Here is a 16403-nt window from a genome sequence, read left to right as displayed (position 1 = left end):
AGATATACCGCAGAGTGAGAGTGACTAACACATTTTTATTTTATATTTACAAAAGTTATTAGACACAAAATTGCTTGACTTTACTGAATGCATTTTATTGCTTTTGTTGGAACAGTTTTGCTTTTCCTGTTTACATGAAATAAGATGACACCTGGGTCCTAGTTTAACACTGATAAAGAAACCTCATAGCATGACCCATCTTCATCTTAGAACATCTTTGAAGGTGATAATTTTTCAAACTTCAACACCCTCCTAGTTGTGCTTAGCGTGCAGCATCTCCGCAAGTAGAGAGTTGCAGGGTAAATCTCCAAGAAGGTGACGCTGGTACAAATAGTGCTCAACTTGCAAGCTAATGCTGCGCACTTCTGGGAGCCGAAGAAGCAACTGCCCAAACTTGTCCGAGTGTCCCGGGTGGCTCTGCTGGGTATGTTCCATCAGAGCTCTGTTCACCCTCTCCTGGGTTTGCTCTACTTGTCTGCGGTTCTGGACTGATTTCACATCTGATGCGTTTAAAAAAAGCACAAAAAATGGGTTGAACACTAATAGCAACTGCATTAATGACAGATCAAAAATAAGGTAGATACTTGACTTTAACAACTATTGAATTAAGAACACTAACCTGGATTGAACAGGACAAGGTATTTAAGACAAACAAACTCGTGTCTGTCAAACTGGAGTGCCTTAAGTTTGAAAACAAGGTCTTGGGTTCTTGATACTAAACTACTTAACGTTGGTCCAGCCTGGGACATAATGGTTGACACATCAATCTGCATCACAATGAATCACAGTAATAAGTGTGTGAATGATGAAATTAAACATACCTCTAAATCTGTACAGATAAGTGTCTAATACTTAACCTGTTGACCTGTGACCAGATAAATACAACCTTCTTTTCCATGAGTGACTTGTCTGCAGAGGTGGTCTAGGACCAGCAGCTCACTCCAACAGCTTTGCAGCAGCGACATCTGATCATCCACCTATCAGAAGCACCAAGGTGTGTAAAGTAAAAGACTAAAACCCTTGAACTCTAGAAACTGCGTAGATCTTATCCTGCTGCTGACTGGTAGTGTAGCAGAATTTCCTTACCTTGAGCTCTTTAAAGAGATTGCTGTTTCTGGCCCACTCCACAAGTCCAAACAGAGTCTGGTCAGCTATTTTGCACATGATGCTGAATGTATTTAGGCAGTCATGCTTCCCTCGATTGGCCTGCTCTCTTTGCAGACTAGCCAAGACTTTGGTGCATAGCTGACCCTCATCTTGTTCACCCTCCAGGAGCTGGATAAGGAAGTTGGGAGAAGGAGTGGTTGGTGGAGGTGTTGTCTGAGTACCAGCCTGGGAAATAGCAGGTGCTGAGCTTGGTGTGGAGCCGGGGGAAGATGTTGGTGTGCGTGTTGGTGTGAATGTGTGGACTGAAAAGTGTGTGGGAATGGGATTGCAGCTGAAGCTGGGTTCCCCTTTATCCTGTGAGTATTCAGGGAAACTACAACAAAGTCCACGGAAAGGCATGGATGGAGGTGATAGCCCTCTATGATTGTTCATGGTACAGTCCAGAGGCATGGGTTGACAACTTTGCTCCATCCCAGACGGATACATAATGTGGGATAGATGAAAAGCAGCTGAAGATGATGTATTGCTTGTTGGGCCGCTTGTTTGATGGTCATTTGGAGATTGGGGACCAGGCGTTTGCCTTGTTTCCATTTTAATCCTGTAGGGATCTGTGTTTGCCTTTTGCTGTTTCATCTGCCTGTCGCGTCTGTACAGAGGCCCAAACTTATTCCTGCCACCTCTCATACGATCTGCTCTTACAGCTGAAGGCAAAAAGAAGTCATAATTAAAAGGGTTTGACACCAACACTTGTAACATCTTTGGCAAAAATAAATAAATAAATAACATTACTTGGGGCCCAAGTGGAATAACATATAATATTTGACCCACATTTACAAATTTCCTGTATTGAAATTTTGCCAATTTAGCCAAATCTAGAATTAGTTTCATAAGGAAGAGATGGACATTTGCTCTGTCATGAAAATAGGATTTCCTCCTTTCAAGAGGTATTTTCTTTTTCTTTTTCTGTTTTTTTAGTCACACTTAAGGGTTTCAGATATATCATAATATTGAGTTAATACAAAGGACTAATTCTAATGACAATTTGAATTATTAAGAGAATAAGGTATCTAGAACAGCAGATCAGCCCAATAGATGTTGCTCAGTTTTTTTTTCTTTTGTGGAATCATGAATACCACCTTTAAGAAAAATTAATTTATAATTTAACAATAGAGGCAACCATATTTGTTTTTTTTTGCAAAGAAAAACAAATATGTATTGGTTTTGGAAGGCATTTTTCCATTGATAGATAAAATCCTAATTTGAAAACTGCTAATTGATATACCTTTTAATTATAATACATTTTTCAGTATAATTTTTCAGTGTAATTGACATGAAACATTTAAGTGTGATAAAATCCCTGCAGAAGATGTCTAATGATGCTTTTTCACAGCAGTGGATGTGACAAAGAAGCAGAATTACATCAAAAGTGTTGAGAGATTATATACCTTCTTTTCTCATGCCTACAGCCAGACACTTCTGGAAGCGGCAGAAAGGACAACGTTTTCTTTGGGACAGGTTCATTGGGCAGCGCTGTTGCTCTGAACAGGTATAATGCTTGTTATTCTGCACTGAGCGTTTGAAGAAGCCCTGTGTGAGAAAGAAATGCTGCTAGTATGTTGATTCTGTCTGAGGGGGCAAAACCTAAATGAATCTGGGTCTCCATAATCACAGAAGGACCACATATCAACAACTTATTCCATACCTTGCAACTCTCACAGGTAAGCAGTCCATAGTGGTATCCTGACACCTTGTCACCACAAACCGGACAGCTCTCCTCTGACTCTGACCGACTGTCTGCCTCAGTCTTTTGTTCCTGAGCTACCAAAAGACAGTAGATATATCAAAATGTGTGATTAAATTTTTGACACATACTTATGGGTAAGGAAATGTATTAAGATCAATACCGCTCACATAAAATGGGGTTTATTGCTCAGCTATTGAGCAGACAAAGGATATTACAGGACCATCCCTCCACTGCAGAAAGTATCTTATCACTCATCTAGATTTGTTCGACTTTGATAACATGCATGACCCTTACATAATTTCTGCCTACACCATGTGTAGTGAATGAAAAGTGTCCCACATAAATTTCTGAATCTAAAGTCGTTTAAAGTTATTATTTTTTCCTCTGCAAGGAGTCATTGCCTTGCCAACAGCACATGTACATTTTACAAAAAGTATTATCATAAAAAATGTTTTAACAAATTTTTAAAAAGTTTCACTTTGCAATCCATGCCGTACTCACATGTTGATGAACCCTCCTGGGTTAACAAATCCTCTGGATGGCTACCAGAGAAATGGGCAGGAGGCTGGGGCTGTTGTGTGTAATAACCAGGTATGTCCATCTTCTTGGGACATGAATGCTACAGTCAGCTTAGTTTGATCTTCATTGTTGCAATGACCAAGAGACAAGACAGTCACAGCAGGAGAGCCAGAGAAAAGCCAGGCGGTGGTCAGGCCCAACAGCTCTGATGGACTGACAACTGTTGGAGGCCCACATTTGGACTTTGGTCCATAGTGGGTGTCATAAAACCTCTCCTGACTGGCACTCCTAACCAGTCAGTATATCAGGAAGCAAGCTAGCCCGCCAACCCCTTCATGGGGGACAGATAGCCACCTGCTGGAATCTTACTGAAGTGAAATCACTTCTGGATCACTGAACCAATCTGAATCCCAGCAGATAAGATAAGAGTCCATTAAAGAGCAAACAGGACCACTGCTAAACTACAAACATGCAGATTTGACTTTAGATTCTCTTGTATTCTTATTTTAAGGTTTGCTAATTGTGAAAAGCACACCTCCTTTCCAAAACATACTTTAACATTTATCCTGTTTAAAAACGATGATTAAATTACTAAATCTCCAAATTGTGCTGAATATTAACATTTTAATAATACTGCAAAAAGATTGCCCAATATGTGGGTTCAGTTTTCTTCTTGCTTGCTTGATTCTCAGCTTCTTCCTTTTCTATAATTGTTATTGGGTTTCAGGGTGAAAGTGGAATTATTTCTAAATATCACCAACAATGATGATAAATGTGATTATGTATTACCATTCACAATATCATTATAGAATAGCTCACTTACAGATGAATACATAATTTTCCACCTTTCTGTTTTTTGTTATTCAAAACAGTCAACATTAGTTTAGCTGTTGCATAGCTATCAATTTCTGCAAAAAAATTAAAAATAACAACAAACAAAAAACAAACCTGGTAATAATTGTCTATTGCACTGCCAGCTGTATGTTTTTTATTTCTATTGAACATGAAACACTTAAATTTAGTGAAAATAATGTCAACTGCTTCAATCTGCTGTAATGCAATTGAAAGTATTTATGGAAAACTGCATAGTTATAATTATTTATTTGAGGTAAATAAATAAAAGGTATATACTTTGTCCTGCATAGTAGTAATATTGCAAAAATAAAGCTATGGTCTCTAGTACTGCAGTTAATTCATAAACTGAGGTTTGTAAAATTAATCCATTGCTTTTTATGGCTAGCTAAAATTGAACAAGTCTCCAATTTGCAAATAATACATGCATTATTACAATACAGTGTACAACAGGTTATGCAATAAAACCTGTATGTATTATCTTAGCCTTCCAGACAGTGGTGATAAGATACAGCTAAAAAACAATTAACACAAACTGACCCAGTCACACAGTGACGTCTAAGTCAAGCCATAACCGCAGCTAAGGTGTATGGTTACCATGGATACTTTCAAATATTATACAACATTGCATGCTAAGTTCTTTATTTGCTCATTTTAAACTACATGTTTAGCTTGAGGTAGTATAAACATAGCTTTCATAAAATTGGTCAAGTTTTTATGAAATCAAAACTTGACCAATTTTTGTATCAGTTCTTTCAAGATTTAGTTACCATTAGTGCCATCTACTGGTGCAGATGTGCAAAGCTTTAGTTTACTTACATGTACAAAGATCTATTATTCACATATAGATAAATAAAGAAACAGAATGATTGCTGCAAAAACTACTTTATTTTTCAACAACAAAAAATTGAAAGCAAACACACAAAAACATTACAAAACCCTTATAATCATGGCTTTGTTATCTGTGTGTTCAAACAGGGTTTATGTTCAATTTTAAGCAAAGTTCAGCTACAGCACATGCATTGTGTTCAGTAAACTATGCAAATGGTTGAAGAACTGGATCACACACTGGATCCCCCTCAACAACGTACCACACCTCACAGTGTCTCTTTTTCTTGGGCTTTGGACTACAAGAACATAAAAACACACAGAGATATTAGAATATGACTTCAACATACTGGGGTTGTTTTAAGCATTTGTGCCAGTTATCATTTTATCACCTGTCATATCCAGCTGCGAAGTGGAATCCTTTCCTGTACTGTGCTTTGGCAGAGTCAAGAGCTTTCGACAGTTTCTTGGAGTACTTATTGTCAGACAAGGTGTTCATGTAGGAGTCATAGTCGATTACATAGACATTCATAGCAGGCGTTTCTTGGATGTAAACCTGCAAATTAGCAAAAATGTTTTATTTGCAGAAAGCAAAAGCAGATCTCAGAGAAAAAGATTCAAGTTTTATAACAAAGTTTACATCATCATTAGTAGGTTTTGGTGGATCCATCTGATATTCTGCTGGCAGCAAGAAACTCATTGTGAAGACATCCATCCTCAAAATGCTCTTTTCAGGCATTCCCATCAGAACTGGAGCGGTCATAGGGATGTTTTGGCCTGCAAGGGAACAGAAATATTGCAAACAGAATTTGTGTACCAAAAAGAAAATATGCACACACTGTCGATACACATGGCAATTGGATAAATAAAATTCCACATTTAGATGAAGACCATTTTAATAAAGAGCAAAGCATAGGACCACAGTATTTCAGTATTACTAATCAAGACATTTACCTTATTTTTGTTTTTTAAATTGGCAGTCAAGTTTTGAATGAAAGACAGTGAAGAATTGAGACCAAATTATTTCTACAGGCTATTAAAGTCTGTTCTTTAGTTTATAATAAACAGTATTGCCTTTGTGGTTGTGCTTATAGGTCACACTGTGTGGAATTTTAATTACTAAATGTATTTTTTTCCCCACAGAAATAGCTGTAAAAAAAAAAAGTGAGTGAAAAAAAATGGTAGCATCAAATCACATACTAACTTGCTTCATTTTCACCGGTGATGTACTTGTATAACTTCCAAAACGCTGGTACCATCATAAATTCCATAGAGAAGGTGGTGTAATTAGTTGTAACCCATTTCACAGAGTCATAATGCCGCACCTGAAAATTATTATTATTATTATTTTTATTATTATTATTAATGCAATTATTTCATGTCATTCTCAGGAACATTCTCCCTCGAATACTGATGGAGATAGGCTCTAGCCCCTGCAAACCCTTCAAGAATTAACAGATTTAGACAAGAAATAGGCACGTCCAAGCAAATATAAACCGTTTTTATTTTCATTTATTTGTTCTTGTAGACACTCGCCTCATATACGGAGTTCTTGCAAATCAAGTCAAACAGCAGGCACTGCTCTGTCTCATTGCAGAACTCCAGCTGGGAGGAGTCTCTGTAAAGTCAAAACATACATAATATTCTCTTGTATGCATTCACAAGGAAATGTTAAAGTAACATCTACTCATACCACATGCTGAGTAAAAGTGTCAGTAAGTTAATTTTTCATACCCAACTCTGGCCTCAGCATTTAGAACCAGCAGAAGACCCAGAAGACCTGAAAAACAAATCCTGACACACAAATGTAGAGCGTTTGTTTCATTGTTATTAAATTGAACTTGCATTTCTGTTCACCAAGAATGTAAGTTAAAATGAACGTCTACTTACATTGCTGCTCACTGTCGAGTTCTCAGCATCTCAAAGAGTAATCTCCCCTCACTGACCCAAAGCAAGCATTTATTCCCTTCTGGTTATGAAAGGAAAACAGGCTCCTCCCTGAACTCCTAATACAGTCCAGACAACAGAGAGGCAGGACATGTGAGAAAATCTCCACAGAAGCAAAAGAATGTGGGAATACTTGCTGTCTCACTTATATAACCTCACCTTTTGTAATATATTTATGTCACACCAACTGATGTAATAATAACGGATAGATTTTGTATAATTTAATTACAACTCCCATATTGTTGAAGAAAGTGTTTTGCTTCACTTCAGACAACATGACACAAAGGTCAGCAACTGTAACCTTAACTGTAACATCATGTGTATACATGCAGTGATGTAGGCGGACGGGTTACTGAACCAGAAACAATAATTCTCTCTTTCGACTAACACGAAAATTGACTTTTTCTGTTCTGATTTGTTTTGTTGTGAAATAAATAAATGAATAAAATATATCCAACATAAAAGCAACACCCTGAGCAGTAGCCCTCAACTGTTGATCACTGATGGGAAAGCAGATGTTTTTTTTTTAAACTAGAAATTTGATCTTTATATGTTTTTTTTTTTGTTTGTGTTTCTTGTTCCTCAGCTGAGACATAAAGGAGTGGACACAGCTTGTTGGATTGACACTTTAAGATAAATAAATATCTATCATCTGTTTTCAGAGCGAGTTAGAACATTGTGTCTGATTGTCTTGTTCACACACAGTTTTATACATCAATGAACTGTATAGGAACAATGTAAAAAAAATACCTTGGATTCGGTTAGCAAGCAGACAAAAACTTTCCTGAGAGAGACATAATGGGACCACCAAGGGAATTAGTGGCATTGACAAAATCTTTTCTTAAAGCCCTCACGATACCTGTTTTGTCCTCAGGTGACACCTGATCTGGGCTGGGAGACAGAATGTTCAGTCACACCCTCTGCATTCAACTCAATTCAATTAGAAAGATACTTTATCAATCCCAGACAGAAATCAAATGTTGTAACGCTAGACAGTTTTCTTCAGAGTTACTGTAGATGCTGATGGCTGTGAGCATGGGTCTCCTGTAGTGGTCAGTATTGCAGCAACCATTTGAAAGCTCTGATTGAAGACACTCTGTTGTTCCATGAGGGCAGTAGTTGTTAGGGCTTGCGTTAGCTTCTTCTGTGAGGTGTTGTAGTATTTTTCCTAAGCTGATGTTTGGGTTTTTTCGAGGCTTCCTCTCGTAGTCCAACTGTTGGGTCAGTTGGGCTTCTCTAAAATGCTTTTAGATGTAACCATGTATAGGCATGGTTGTGTGTTTCTCTTGTCTCTGAGTTTTCCTGTGATCAAATCAAAATGAACAAGGTACATAATTACTCAACAAAATGACAATATATGTAACTTCCAGTCCTTTTATTGTCTTAACACATGTTTTTCAAGTTTCATAACATTGACAAAAATCTACTCAGTCAGCAGAATTGGTTGTGTTAGGAATGTGCAGTTTTTCAGTCATAAAAAGTGTGGGTGCTTCGAAGGAATGCACATGACCACACTAACTTTTCTCTAAAAAGAAAATTCTAACCTCTTAAAAAAAGAACAATTTAAATTAAATGATTATCAGGCTTTATTGAGGAGAAAGTTTTAAGTTACAGCAACAGAATTATTTTTTCTTTGATTCAAAATGATTTCAGGAGCAGAAAATAATTTGAAGACTTTGACACAGACACAAAGCTGTTAAGCGGACAATTCAGATAAGTATATGCTGCTTTGTCTAACAGAATGCTCTGCCATTAATAATGAAAAATAGCTAGAAAAAAACCCAGAGTTTCATTTGCATAATGGTGTGAGCATGTAGGGTTATATAACCTGCCAAACAGATGTGAACGATTTTTCTTTTGTCACTGAGAAAAAGGATTGAAGCAAAATGAAACCCTCCCACTGTTGCAAAACAAAATTAATGTTTTTTTTATTTTCCTTACAAGAACAAGATGTGTCCTTATGTAACAAGTGAAAGAAGAATCAGTAATGTCATGTAACATATTTCGTTAAGGTTTGGTGGTTTTGAAAGTTACTGGATTGTTTTGGCCTTATGGGAGCAGTGAAACTGACTCACTATTATCATGTTCCTCTGTATGAGTTTCAGGATGAGAGCTTTATTTTACCTTAACACGCCTGTGTGATTGAAATTATTTATTTCAGTTTCATCTGTAAAACACACATGTATTTTTATATTTGCTAAACTATTTTTTCTTTGGGCTTTGAATACTTTTTTCGGGTCAAGAGTTGATATTATAAAATAATTTCGATTGAAACAAAGAAGTGGGAACTATCAAATTAGAAATTATTGTAGATTTTGGTCTAGTCACTACAAAGGCATAAAAAGCTGATTATACATTATTTATTCACTTCAACTACTTCAAAGCCAGTTAACTTCTCGTTATGATAAGGACTGTCAGTAGCTGGTAGCTCCTCTTTGCCAACAATAAAATGATTTATTTAATAGGACGCAATAAGCTGAACAACTCTCAAAACAACGGGAAGGCACAAGGAACGCAGTGAAGCTCTCAGAAGAATTGTAGATTTAAACAAAAAATTAGAAAACAACATGATCAGTTCAAACAATTGTATGCAAGGACTAGATACTAATTCTTTCCATCACTCTGCAAAGATATGACAAATGACCCAAGCTATCATTCTCAGATTAAAGGAAATTGGTTACAGTATTTAGGAACATCACAGGAAGAACCAAAAAAGACTGACATGCCACAAAAGTGAAACTGATGGTGCTGCTGTTAGTAAAGCTAGCATTACATTTTCATGGATTGACGGGGTGTGGATGAACCAAAAAGCCCCTGTTGCAAAAGAAATCTCTCTGAACTACAGTTTTTGCTACTCGTATTTACAAACCCATGCCATCTAGAAAAAAAATATTAAGCTCTTTGACTCCTTAAATATGTTTGAGGAGTCAAAGTGAGATGTTCTGACCTCAAAACTTTGTGGGTTCTGACAACCATGCTGGTGGTGGGCTCATGCTAAAGAATATCCTTTAGCATTTCACAGTAACATTCTCCTTGCTTCTGATAGTAAATCCGTTCCATCTTTTGTGGAAAAAATATGAAGAAATTGAAAAAAAAGCAAATGTTCAGTATAGAATATATCTGTTAGACAATATGGTAAAAATACTTAAGTAATTTAAGATGATCTTGAGGGCTAGTACAAAACAATAACACTTTAAATCAAATATTGCTTAGTAAATATTATTTTGCACTCTTAAGTTCTCCCTGTGCATGCTTGGGTTCTCTCCGGGTTCCTCCCACAGTCCTAAAACATGACTGTCAGGTTAATTGGTCTCTCTAAATTCTCCCTAGGTATGAGCATGTGAGTGCATGGTTGTTTGTCTGTCTCTGTGTTGCCCTGCGACAGACTGACGACCTGTCCAGGATGTACCTCCCCTCTTGACCGAAGCATTCTCTGGAGATAGGCACCAGCGCCCCACAAGGGTGTTAGAAAATGGATAGATGGAGTTCTTTCAGAGACATCTTCTGGTGAGTGACAATATTTTTGTTGAAAAGAAAGAGAAGATTCATAACTATGGTATCAATTAAAAGTGCTAAATATCCTCTACAGAGAACAACCTAAACAGCTTGTGTTTATCATGCTTGGAACTTTTTGGCATGGTTCTTGTTCAAATCCATTTTGATAAGAACTGCCAGGCAGCCTTCATTTTAGAAGCGTTATTCAGAGACAAACAGCTGAAAATCTAAAGGGAAATCATTTCACACGTGGGTAACAGTAAGCTCTTATCCTTCCATCTTGTTACAGCAGAGAGGGTGTTGCACTACTTGAAACGTAATATTAGATTGAAAAGACACAGCGGTGCAGTCTAATTTGTTTCACTTACGGTTTAACTTTTTTATACAGAGTACTATAATGTTTCATACAAACTGAGCTATGATTGCAGTATTTGCATTTTCATCTTTATTTAGTAATGATTAGGCCTTGATATTAAATGTAGTAACAGGTAAAAGTTTCAATGTACTTCATACGCTGTATATTAAGTACTTATTACAGTATTTACAAATATTACTTTTGAAAATTGGTTTACAACATTATTTTTGTTAATCCTGACATATAGTTAGCCGCTTGATGATATGATGCATATTACTCGTTTGGACTCCCGTTTTTTTTTTTTTTTTTTTTTTTTTTTTTTTTTAAACTATTTTAGGTGCCAAATAGGATTTCTGTTATAGACACAGCTCCAAATTTCACATATTTGCTCTAAATCATTTGTATTCTCGCTCTAAGCTGCTGTAAAAATAATCTACCTCAAGATGCAATAAATGATTTGTGTGTTAGGAAAACGTACTCCTATCTTGCAGTTCTTAAAGATAGGCACAGTTCTTAAAGATAGGCAACAAGATTCTATGAAACAGTGTCATTGTTTTTAAATTGTTTTTATTGTTTTATACTTGTGCATATGTATTAATTGTTTTTATCTTGTAACCAGGTTGTTATGTATTGCAAATTTTTTGCTCAGGTCCCTCTTGAAAATGAGATCTAGATCTCAACGGGGCTTACCTGATTAAATAAAGGAATATGAATATATGTTTCATTCACGCTGATTGTTGAACAGAATATTAGAATGACGAGTCTGCCCTCCAGTGGCCAAAACAAAAACTGCGAGACTTAGTTAAATCTAGAGCGGTCTTTTATTTGATTATTTTTTTCTTATAAAATACAGTGTTAGGCATTTATAAATATTTTGGGCACACAGATATTTTTTTTCTTCAGAAATTTAACTAGGTAAAAAGTGCATGTCATGTGTAGGATTAGACTTTAAATAAGATTCCACAAAATGTTAAAGGATATAAAAAAGAAATATATAAAGACGCAGTGAGTAATTCAGAGCAGAAAATACCCAAGAACAAAAAACATCAGCAGTAACTTAAATGGTCCTACAGTTTCTTTGTGTACTTGTCTCCCAAAAACTACAACTCCCATAATACATGAGCCGCTTGAGTAATCCCTGAGACTTTAGCTGCCTGTCCCGACGTTTGAGACTTCGTTTTGTTTGTTCAGTGTTTTTGCAGCAATTCATCGATGCACTGTTGACAAACTGTTTTCCACGTCAGTAAGGACCAAACAGCTCGCTCCGCAGGTGGGTACCGCGGGCCAAACAAACACATCTGCCTCAGTATTTTGTAAAGGTTTAGCAGATAGTGACCTTGGAGTAACTGAAAATTATGCATAGATCACTGAGTGGCAGGTCTTGAATATTGTGCTTCTCCAAATGTCAAAAAGGAGTAGGTTTTCTACTTCTTTTTTGCAGCCCTTTTACTATAGATTCAGTTTAAAACCTACACAGCATGACTAAAATAGTTGTTTTTTAAAATTCTATTGTTAACTGTTATGTAGATGACTGCAGCAGGTTCAGATGAGTGAAATCAAAAATCTAGAGACGTACAAACGATCATTACGGAAGAGGATTAGGGCCACTGGAAAAAAAATAATAAATAAAAACAGCTCTGACTTTAATCTCAGAATTCTGAGAAAAAAAGTCAGAATTCTGACTTTAATCTCAGAATTAATTTGACTTTTTATCCTTGGCCAAAGACTTTAATCTCAGAATTCTGAGATTAAAGTCAGAACTGTCTTATTTTTTTCCCAGTGGCCCTATTCCTCTTCTGTAGATCATTGCTCAGAATCCTTAGATAAAATCTGAACTGGAATATTCTTCAATTGTAGAAGATTTTAAACGTCTTGTGGTAAAACCTTTCTCAGATAAATTTGGGTTGTGATGGGAATAATAAAAACTCTACCATTAGAACGTCTTTAAAGTCAAAAAGAAAATCCAATATGTATGTACTTCACAACAGCTTTTAAACTGGACCAAGTCCAAGGTGTCTGTGATTGTTTTAAAATGTATTGTCTTATTTCAAGAACAGCTATTTATTTTACAATAAACTATGTTTTAAACTGTCGTTATGCAGTATACTATATTCCTTTGTAGATATGACCTATTTCTATCCTGTACCATATTTAATCTTATTACAACTAAAAATACAGCTTTTCCCTTTTGAAGAAAAACATTTTAGGATTTCTTCTCAAGGTAATTATGTACATAATAACCATGTTGACCATAATAACCATGTTGTTATGGACATTTTGTAACTACTGTGATTTCAAATTGGATGATAGTTCTTTAGTTTTTACTTTAAAAACTACTGTTGCTATTTGAATGAGTTTACTTTTCTTTTGTTTGTTTACCTCAGTGCACTTTCTGGTCTTTTTCTTTTAATATGAAAGGGGTTATTTACTAGACCTGTAGCATTCTTATAGCCTTATTATGCAACTACACTTAAAATGTACTATGCAAACATGGCAGTAGCAGACTCTGACTCACTTTGAGCACAGAGAAAACACCATTAGATTTAAGTAGATGTGGTTTATCACACCTTGAAACACAAGAAAGCCATAACAGTGTAGAAAATATATTTGAGCTTTTATTTTTACTATTATTATTATAGTCCACTAGTAAGTCTTGAGGTCGACACCATGGGGACCAGGAGAGTGCTGGTTACTGGTTGCTCCTCTGGTATTGGCTTGGCTGTGGCAGTACGCTTGGCCAAGGATGAGACCAAACGGTTTAAAGGTAAGCTGTTGATGTTCTTTGCTGCACCTAAAAAAAAATCTGTACCCAGTAGATAATAAGTAATCAAAGTGAGTGATATCCTGTGTGTTTGTCTGAGTCAGTAGTTGCCACAATGAGGGATCTTGAGAAACGTGGCCCTTTGGAAAGAGCAGCAGGTGATTTATTAAATAAAACCCTGGTGATCCAAAAGTTGGATGCCTGCTGTGAAGAATCCATCAAAGAGTGCATCAACAGCATCCCCAACCGACAAGTGGATGTCCTTGGTCTGTTTCCTTTCCATATTAATATTCAAAGTAAATTTCACTTAACAGGCAAACATTATTAAAAGAGAATATTGCATTGTTGTAGTGAACAATGCGGGCATTGGCATGATTGGACCACTGGAGTGCCAAAGTATTACCTCAATGAAAGAGCTCTTTGAAGTCAACTTCTTTGGCCTGGTGCGATTGGTGAAAGAGGTGCTGCCAGACATGAAGCAAAGGCAGAGCGGCCATATTGTGGTAATGAGCAGTGTTATGGGAATACAAGGTGGGTTTTATTTTAATGAACTGAATTTAAGACAAATCGAATAACTGTGAAAGACTTTTGATGTTCTCCTAATGTTTCAACACAGGACTTCTGTTCAATGACGTCTACTCTGCGTCCAAGTTTGCTGTGGAAGGATTTTGTGAAAGTCTGGCAGTGCAAGCAATGAAATTCAACATCAAGTGATTACATGTCCTGAACAATACAACATCTTTAAAAATGCAGTTAGTCCACAAGTAAAACTTTAGTTATCTAAAAGTCTACATTGGTAAGAATTTACAGCTCAACAAATGCACCGCTTTTAGATTTACGTACTTTTCTTTTCCTAGGACTACACTGGTGGAACCTGGTCCTGTGATGACAGAGTTTGAAAGAAAAGTGTATGAGGACGCAGAAATCATAGATCTGTCTCAGACAGATGAGGAAACGGCCAGGATCTTTCGTGACATTTATCTTCCATACTCTAGAAAGGTCTTCACAACATTAGGCCAGACACCAGAGGATGTGGCCGAGGCAAGTAGTGACAATGTTCTTCTTAAATCTGAGAATTAAAGGTAACACATTTCCTTTTCTGTTAAAATACATAACCAGAAGACTCCTTCTGATGTAAAGTTTTGTTCTTTTCTCACTGTTTAGCAAACACAAAAAGTGATTACAGCCCAGGAGCCTCCTCTACGGCACCAGACCAACCGACTCTACATGCCCATGACTGCACTAAAGCATGCAGATCCCACTGGCAGACTTCCTCTGGAAGCTTTCTATAAAATGATCTTTAAACATGACACTGTTTTTAATGCCACATTGGGGATTCTGCGCATGATGAATCGGAGGAAGGGGAAGAAATAATCATTTAATGGAAGTAGATGCAATAGTTGATTAGGGTTACTGCAGTTATGCTTTTTTTATGTTTAACATTCAAATTCTGAATTTCTGACAAGTTGTAAAAAATAGATCTTTTATTAGCTTTGTTACCCTATAAAAGAGAATTTAATGATTTTTCTTTTTTTGAACATATAGACTGGATGTACTGTATATGTTCAAATATACATATAACTTTAACTTCATTTGTTTGATTTTGGTCATTAGAAACTCTGGTGTTTTTTCCCTTAACCCTTCAAAGCCTGATAGAAGAAATTGTTCTAAACTTTTAAAAACTGTACTGTCTATTATATGCTTTTGTCAAATTGTATCAATTTAAGTATTCCTATTTTATGTTATTGCATTGATAAATGATATCTTTAAAATTGGTCATTATTTTAAAGACATAAATGTTAAGTTCTTATCAAAGTTGATGAAATTCTTTCAGTATATATTGCCATTTTATTTTAGTATTTATAATAAAAACTACTTTAATCACAATTGATTCAGATGTTATTTTTTCTACAGAACATTTATTGATGCTTAATTTAAACCCTGGTTTATGACTATTTAAAAAAAACACATTCTAAAATTAAGTTTTTTTACATTTAATTTCTGTACCATTAAAAAATTACTTCTAAGGTAGATAAAAGTGGTGCAAAAGGGCACAAGATCAGCCTAGAATTAAGAAAAAGGTTGTTTTTAAAAAAAAATTAAAAGTAAAATATTTACAAAAGAAAAGAAAAGGTTAATATATTAGAAACATATTTATCTCGATATATATGTGGAGCATCATGGAGTTAAATTCTAGAAAAAGTTATTTCTGGGACATAAAGAATAATTTCGCTTGAAATAAAATATCCACGCAGTTATATTCTTACATTATATCAGATCAGTTTACTGTGATAAAATTTGTATTTCTCTCAGATGGCTTGACGATTGTTTAGATCATTTCTAAAATGGATGTCAGCACATTTTCAATCTGAGCCTAAATCTGGATGAGTTTCCATTGTGTGTTTTCTCAGTCGTTTTTTTATTTTTTTTACATAAAAAATATTAATGCACAGTATATTTCACAGACTGTTAAATGGAGGAAAGTTTTACAATGTTAGCAATGTGTTACATTTGAAAGAAAAGTTGATCCCTTCAAGATTATCATTGATACCTCTGTATTGTAACAGATCTGAACTTGTCATTCAGAACAGCTGCTCTGTATATTAGTGTGATATAAACAAACTGCTAAAAACAATTAAGAATAATAATAACAATATCCTGAAAAGTAGTTCCCTGTAGTTTTTATTACAAATATATTTAACAAGTTTGATAAAAGAAAAACTGCTGAGAAATGTTGACAGTGACTTTAAACTACTTTTGAACAATTGTAGGAATAAATTTAGGTTATATCAACA

General features: G+C 35.7%; 3 protein-coding genes across 4 annotated transcripts; 1 reads left to right on the top strand and 2 right to left on the bottom strand.

Moving 5' to 3' along the window:
- Positions 1-74: 74 nt before the first annotated feature.
- Positions 75-3688, bottom strand: nr5a5 (nuclear receptor subfamily 5, group A, member 5). The gene is made up of 7 exons (XM_032588398.1): positions 3353-3688; positions 2810-2925; positions 2553-2694; positions 1087-1808; positions 858-977; positions 620-767; positions 75-500 (listed from the first exon to the last, which is right to left on the bottom strand). Exons 1-7 carry the CDS (start codon positions 3450-3452, stop codon positions 253-255), a joined length of 1596 nt encoding a protein of 531 aa, XP_032444289.1. The 5' UTR covers positions 3453-3688; the 3' UTR covers positions 75-252.
- A 1400-nt stretch (positions 3689-5088) lies between these two features.
- On the bottom strand, positions 5089-7064 carry soul5 (heme-binding protein soul5). Its single transcript, XM_032588421.1, has 7 exons — positions 6941-7064; positions 6785-6844; positions 6587-6668; positions 6255-6375; positions 5691-5827; positions 5443-5606; positions 5089-5349 (listed from the first exon to the last, which is right to left on the bottom strand). Coding segments are annotated over exons 1-7 (657 nt in total). The 5' UTR covers positions 6943-7064; the 3' UTR covers positions 5089-5258.
- Positions 7065-12007: 4943 nt separating this feature from the next.
- LOC116736128 (retinol dehydrogenase 8) lies at positions 12008-16323 on the top strand. 2 transcript variants are annotated; one of them, XM_032588418.1, is made up of 7 exons: positions 12008-12117; positions 13487-13611; positions 13713-13874; positions 13960-14139; positions 14225-14318; positions 14466-14649; positions 14773-16323. In XM_032588418.1, exons 2-7 carry the CDS (start codon positions 13515-13517, stop codon positions 14980-14982), a joined length of 927 nt encoding a protein of 308 aa, XP_032444309.1. In that variant the 5' UTR covers positions 12008-12117; positions 13487-13514; the 3' UTR covers positions 14983-16323. The 2 variants fall into 2 exon arrangements, with proteins under 2 accessions (XP_032444309.1, XP_032444310.1); XM_032588419.1 differs by lacking the exon at positions 12008-12117 and having other exon boundaries at positions 12587-13611.
- The last annotated feature ends 80 nt before the right edge of the window (positions 16324-16403 follow it).

The sequence above is a fragment of the Xiphophorus hellerii genome, chromosome 16 (assembly GCF_003331165.1).
Source record: "Xiphophorus hellerii strain 12219 chromosome 16, Xiphophorus_hellerii-4.1, whole genome shotgun sequence".
Classification (NCBI taxonomy): domain Eukaryota; kingdom Metazoa; phylum Chordata; class Actinopteri; order Cyprinodontiformes; family Poeciliidae; genus Xiphophorus; species Xiphophorus hellerii.
The sequence above is the reverse complement of the archived record's forward strand: the minus strand, read 5'-3'. Positions and strand labels throughout refer to the sequence as shown.